General features: G+C 32.6%; 1 protein-coding gene across 2 annotated transcripts; it reads right to left on the reverse strand.

Annotated features, from left to right (window-relative positions):
• Positions 1-398: 398 nt before the first annotated feature.
• Positions 399-4,864, reverse strand: LOC115712482 (receptor-like cytosolic serine/threonine-protein kinase RBK1). 2 transcript variants are annotated; one of them, XM_030640763.2, is made up of 8 exons: positions 4,728-4,864; positions 3,535-4,014; positions 1,937-2,194; positions 1,695-1,846; positions 1,499-1,578; positions 1,256-1,391; positions 948-1,097; positions 399-839 (listed from the first exon to the last, which is right to left on the reverse strand). In XM_030640763.2, exons 2-8 carry the CDS (start codon positions 3,980-3,982, stop codon positions 675-677), a joined length of 1,389 nt encoding a protein of 462 aa, XP_030496623.2. In that variant the 5' UTR covers positions 3,983-4,014; positions 4,728-4,864; the 3' UTR covers positions 399-674. The 2 variants fall into 2 exon arrangements, with proteins under 2 accessions (XP_030496623.2, XP_030496622.2); XM_030640762.2 differs by lacking the exon at positions 4,728-4,864 and adding an exon at positions 4,363-4,681.
• Positions 4,865-6,887: the final 2,023 nt, after the last annotated feature.

The following is a 6,887-nucleotide window of genomic DNA, read 5'->3' on the forward strand; positions in this document are numbered from 1 at the left end:
AGAGCATGTTCATCGCACCAATCACGAAACCCAACCCTCTTTACTTGCAACTCATTTAACTCCCTTTCCAAATCTTTAATCTAATTATCAAGGTTACCAAATTGATTTCGATTCCAATGAATAAAGGCAGCCCTAACCATATCAATCCTTCAAAATATTCAGGAAAGAGGCCACTCATGTTGCACTGTAGACCATGCTTGATTAACAATAAATTTACTACGCTCATCACGGGTCCAGAACTCTTCAAATTTGAATTTCCTTTTCACACGCCCATCCAGACCATTATTGATTTTCTCTGTTTACAATTCATTTTTGTTTTTAAATATGTAATTTATTATAAGTTCAAATACAAGTCATAAGATTCAAAGACATAGATCAACCACGTAAGAACAAACAAGTAAAGAAAAAAGAAAGGAAATGTTGTATATTTTGATTCAGTCACAAAACAAAAGTGGCATGTTTTTTTTCCTTTCTTTTTTCACTATAATTTTATACAGACAACAACTTTAGTGAAGTTGGCAATTCACGCCCACATTAAGAACAGAGCTATACCCAATTACCCATGACCCGTTTTAATATTCCCACAAAAACAAGTAACAACAATAAAAGCAGGTTGCCAAAGAAGCAACAAGAAGCGTAAAGAGCTTAATAATCAAAAGAAAAAAGACTCATTTTCACTCCATAACAAGTTGTCTATGACGATTCAGGTCATTTAAGTAAGTTGAACAAGTGTAATCTTCCACATCACAAGCATCTAACATCACTGATCTCACGGCTCCTGAAGTAGTTTTTGGCTTCAAATCCACATGTCCATCTTCACCCTTTAATATCTTAACTACCTATGTTCATTTGGTTAAAAAAGACAACATCATGCACAGTCTATTAATCTTGGCTTGTTTTGGATATGGAAAAATTAGCCTAACTTGAAAGTGAAAAATTAGGCTAACCTGATTCATGTATGGACGTTTAGAAGATTGATGGTGAATGCACATGGAAGCTGTCAGCATTATTTGTTTCATTTCAATTGAGTCGAATTCATTGCCTAATCTAGGGTCTGCAAGATCCCTAACATTGTTTGTGTCCAGCATAGGCTTTGCCTGAAATTAACATGAGGTTACTTGTTGATTAAGTTAAGTAACTAATTTGTTAAAGCATATTAGGCTCAAAATGACACTTTATAACTGCCAAGTCAAAAAGTGATTACTGGTGAGAATAATATTAGTTGAATTAGATCATAAGAGTCATAGATTTTTACCCAGATCACAAGGCTTTGTTGGCTTGAATCAACTGCTCGACGACCAGTTATGAGCTCGAGCAGTAAAACTCCATAAGCAAACACATCTGTCTTCTCATCTACAATTCCATGCATGAAGTATTCTGGTGCCAAATATCTGAAACCATTTGAAAAAAGAACAAATCCATAAACAAACAATTTATTGCAAAACAGAACAAATTAATTGAAGAAAGAAAGTGTGGTGATACAAAGTGCTTGACATACCCGAATGTGCCTTCAATTGGGAAAACAATATGGTGAGTCCATTTTTCAGGAAGCCATTTTGCAAGTCCAAAATCAGAAATCTGCATTAATTATTATTATACAAGCAACAAAATCAATTTCAAAAACAAATGAATTAATTGAGAGAGGTGTGCATTGGATTGAATTTGATTGGGTGAGAGTAATGAAATGAAAGTACCTGAGCCTCATAATCTTGAGTGAGTAGTATGTTAGAGGCCTTAATGTCTCTATGAATAATTCGTCTCTGGCAACCTTGATGTAGATATTGCAATCCTTGTGCTACCCCAACTGCCACCTTAAATCTTATTTTCCATTCCAAACACTCCAAACCTGAAAAAGAAAATTATGTAAATATTTCATTATGTGAAAAATTATGAGGTCAATTGAGTCTAGTTAAAGTTAAAGAGAAAGATAGAACACCAAAGAGAAGGGAAGCTAAGCTGCCATGTGGGGAAAATTGAAGGACTAAGTGAAAACCGCCATCAACACCAAAACCAAGCAGCTTAGCTGCATTTGGATGGTCTATGTGGGCAATGATCCCAAGCTCTGATAAGAAATCACCAATTCTTTCCTCGTTTTCCTTCTCTTTTTTGGTCAACCTTTTCACCGCCACGAGTTGACCATCAGGAAGGCACCCTTTGTAAACCTCTGCCTGCCCACCTTTTCCGATCATGTTCTCTGTCAATTTTTATTATTGATAAATAAGTCATTCTTTAAGGAGTGAAAATTAGAAAAAAAGATAGAAAAATAATTAAGTTGTGACAAAATCATATGAAATATGTGCAACTACCATTACCTATATTCTAATTAGACAAAACTGAGGGTTGAGATTTTTATGTTCAAGTGTTGAAAATAATGACCTCCTCTTATAAAATTCTTTAAAAGGTTTCACCAAACTGTTTTGACTTCCAATCTTTTTAGACAGAGACATGAAATAAAAATATTGACTCCAAAATCCTCATCAGTTGGCGGGATGTCTTTCAAATATGGTTAATCAGTTAATTTATGTCATTATCATTCTTGCTTATTTATTTATGGTACATATTTAGACTAAAATCTCTACAAGTAATATTGTGTAGTGTGACTAATTTAGTTTTGGGTAGAAAGTTGATTTTGTCAATTAGAAATTAACCCTTTTAAGGAAGGAAATAATAAAGAAAAAGTAGTGAAATACTAAATGACCAATTTGAACAGGTGATTTTCTAAACAAATTATAGAACTGAGTACTGAGTCGACCAAAATGGCAGGCAAAGCATGGTGTTCTTCTCAAGGAAGAGTGGCCAAGTAGACAGACAATAATCACTTTCTTGTTTTACTTACTACCCATTAAAGTTAAAGAAGACTTTCTAGTCAAAAAGGTCGTCTCCATAGGAACAGAAGATGGCCACGCTTTGTCTCCAAATTAATTAATTGCTGCTAAACATAGTACCTCTTTCATCTTATCTACAATTGATAATATAAATACTCGTACATATGCATTTATTTTCTCAAAAGCCCCACTAAAAAATTAAAAAAAAAAAATTGAAAAAAAAAAAAAAAAACTAGACTTAGAAACAGTCGTAATTTTCCCAATTTCCCACGCTCGCTCACCATAACAAAAAAAAAAATAAAAATAAACCAACACCGCCCCCTCCAAACAAATAATAATAAATGTACATACATATATCTATTCAAAGCAAAACGAAGAATTAAAACCATTCTCGATAATGAAAATGACAATGTTATTAATAAAAAGTAAATACATGTTTGAACTTCTTAGTCAGAGTACTACTGGTTTTGTAGTTAAAGACCATAAATGATAGAAACCAAAACCATTGACCCCGTAAACCTAATTACCAAAGTCATGAACAGTCACTCACTGGCCTATGTTTGGCCATAAATTTCTTTTTCTCTTTCGGAAATTTAAACCCTTTTTAATGACATTTGATAAATGCTTTTGTTTATCCAAAACTTCAGCTTTAAAAATTAAAACAAAATAAATAAATAAATAAATAAAAGGAGTTAAAATGTGTTGTTACCAGGACTAAAATTAGCGGTGGCAGCCGCCAGCTCAGATTGGTCAAAGTTCCTCCACGAGGGCTTGGCAATAGGAATATCAAAGGGGTCTGAAACGGCGTCGTCCGCGCTGCGAATCCGAGCCAGCTTCCTTCCCTTCTTCGACATCTCGTAGCTCGCTACCAACAACGGCATGGTCGAGAATCGTCTCATGGATTTCTTCTTTAGTGTATAGAAAACGCTTCTCCACTGAGACGTCGTCGAAGAAGACGAAGACGACGACGACAAAGGTGATGTCGTTTTGTCGCTGGAGCTACTGCTGTGATCGTCGGAATCAGCTCTGCCCAAAATAGGGATTTCCAAAACACCTCTAGGAGAAGCTTCTTCGTCTTCTTGTTCATCCTCTTCAACTTCTTCTTCTTCTTTTTTTCCAAAAAGTCCTAACCTTTTCCCCTCTGATTCCAAAACCATTTCTGGGGTTTCTTTGTCTTCGGCTCCGGTCTCTGCGTAGATGAATCAAACGGAAATATCAAATCTTTCCCTTTTGCGGGTTTACCGGGAAACAGGGGATACGAATGAGAAAATGAAAGAGAAAGAAAAGGAAACATTTTGAAAAGCTTTCTTCGAACATTTATGTATGTTGCTTAGGATGAAAACCATTTTGGAAGTTTGGAGGCTAAAAAGAAAAAAAAAACATTTTGAATAATATTCCTCTGTATTCCTTTCTTAATTTTGCTCACCGGTAACTTATTTTCTCGGCAATCAAACAAATATGTATCACGTTTTTCTTTGAAAAGCATCAAAAACAAAAATAGGAATCATTCTAAACAAAACAAAAAAGAAAAACTTACCTTCCATTATCATGATTTGGGCTCTCTGGGGTTTCTAGTTATATATAAATAAATCTAAAGTATATTTTCAAAACCCAGAACCTTTGAAAGCCATAGAAGAAACAAAAAATAATGATTATTTTTTCAGTTCATGAAAATTGGAGATACAAAAAAGTGTGCGTTGGAGGAAGAAGAAGGTCTATATGTTTGGGAGTTGGTTATTGTTTGGAGGGAGAGAGATCGTTAAGGATGATTGGAATAAATGTGCTATATTTATACATAGATTTACTTACAGATACAAATAATTTAATATATAAATTATTAGGTGTTTTTATGAGTTACCCTCCAAAATATTAATATTTGAATGAATATAATATTTCATTTACATTTATTGATCGATGAAATCTCAGCCGTTGTTTTCCTGGGCTCGTGAGTTTTGCCGTAACTGCCGCTTTGGCTGCAAGATGGCTTTAACGAACCAAACCAACAAGCTTTGTTTTTTTATTATAGAAAACAAAGAAAGAGTAAAGAGTAGAGAGAATTTGGACTCTTATGAGTTATGAGGATACTTTTGGTATTTCAACTTTTGGTTTTAGGGAGAGAGAGGGAGAGAAAAAGAGATGATGTTAGGGTTTTTTTTTTGTAAGAGTTCTATTTCTACCTCATAAAGTGCTCGTTTGGAACGCCGCATTAGGTCGTATTGTATTGTATTGTATTGAATTGTATTTTATGCAATATTTTTATGTAAAACTATATGTGGTATTAACTTTTATGGACACCTAAATATATAATATTTTAGTATAAATTAAAGTTTAACATAGTATTATATAAAAATATGATACATAATCCAATTCAATATAATACAATACAATACAATACGACCTAATACGGCGTTCCAAACGAGCCCAATGGTAAATGCACTTTATTATTAAAAAAATGCTACTTAGGATTTTTTTCCCCTGAACTTTTAAAGTCGTTAAAAATGCCCCCTGAACTATTGAGATTGTTGGATTTAAGGATTTTTTTCCAATTTCAGTAAAAAAGTCTAACGTGGATGAAAGTTCAAGTGTCATAATTTAGTACATGTCAAAGTTCGGGGGACATGATTTGGTAGATATCAAAGTCTAGGGAGCATGATTTAGCACATAAACAATCACTGAAATAGTAAAATTGAATGAAATTAGACAAAAGTCCTTAAATCCAACAATCTCAATAGTTCAGGGGCATTTTTAACGATCTTAAAAGTTCAGGGGGTATGATTTGGTACATGTCAAAGTTCAGGGGACAAAAATCCTAATTAGCCTTAAAAAAATATAAACTTAAATAATTTTTAAAAATTACTCTTAATTTTTTTCCTCACACAATTTTAATGTCAATTTTAAAATTTATTTTGATTTTATTTTCATATTTTTTTCTAACTCATGTATATATATATTTTTTATTTATTTAAAAAAAATCATATAATTTTTTATTTTCATTTTTTTTATCAAAATATTTAAAATATAATTTACTTTTGTTTAAGAATATGAATTGGAAGAAAAAAGTTAAAAAAAAAAAACTTACTATAATTAAAAATATAAATTATATATCAAATAAAAATTATTAAAATGGATTGTCTTTAAAAAATTTAGGGGTATAAATAAAATTTCTCTTTTTTTTTTTTAAAAAAAAAAGATGATATTAGGATTTTCATTTCTTTAGAAAAAATATATTCTAAATTAATTTTTAAAATGATTTAATTTTAATTTTAAATTAATTTATTTTATTTTTCAAATATATATTTGTTGATTATGGTTACAAATTTCGTCTTCCAAAAAGCTAGTTGTTACTCTGGAAAGAAGTTATGGAAAGTTTGGTGTTTATCCAAAAAGCTTTGTTTGTAAAGTTGTGGCCAATCTGAATAGTTCTTCTGGAAAGCTTATCTTCTGTAAGTAAAGTTTTTTGAATAGCTTGTTATAAATCTGGAGACGTACTTCTAGATAGCTAGTATCAATCTTGAACGCCCATTCGGAACATGTGATTGTCTTCTAGATTGTCCGTACAGAAGGCACGTTTCTGAAGCAGACATGGAATATGTTGTCGGTGCTAACTTAGAGAATTGAGACATAATTAATTAGCCACGATAGAATCAGAACTAATTTTAGCAACTATGAAAATCTATTTATAGCTATCGCTTTTATAACCCATAGAGAATTAGACCATTGAAAGCTTGAGAGAAAATCATGATTGTCTAAGATTAGAGAGAGAGGGTCTAAACTAGAGAGAAAGTTCATCTTGTGATCTCTGTAATAGTTTGAAAAAATTCTTGTAACCTTGAAAACACAAATATTAATAAAGATATGACTGTTGTTGTTCTGACCGATACATAGAGCATTGCACAATGCTCTAATTAGGGATGACAATTATACCCGAGGGTACCCGCCCCTAATGGGGCGGGAATAGGGGTTGACTTTCGGGGGCGAGGACAAGTATGGGTTTAAATGTTCATACCTGGATTGGAAACGGGGTGGGGCAGGGGAATAGATACCCGCCCCGATATGATATAT

The sequence above is a fragment of the Cannabis sativa genome, chromosome 4, assembly GCF_029168945.1.
Source record: "Cannabis sativa cultivar Pink pepper isolate KNU-18-1 chromosome 4, ASM2916894v1, whole genome shotgun sequence".
NCBI classification, from domain to species: domain Eukaryota; kingdom Viridiplantae; phylum Streptophyta; class Magnoliopsida; order Rosales; family Cannabaceae; genus Cannabis; species Cannabis sativa.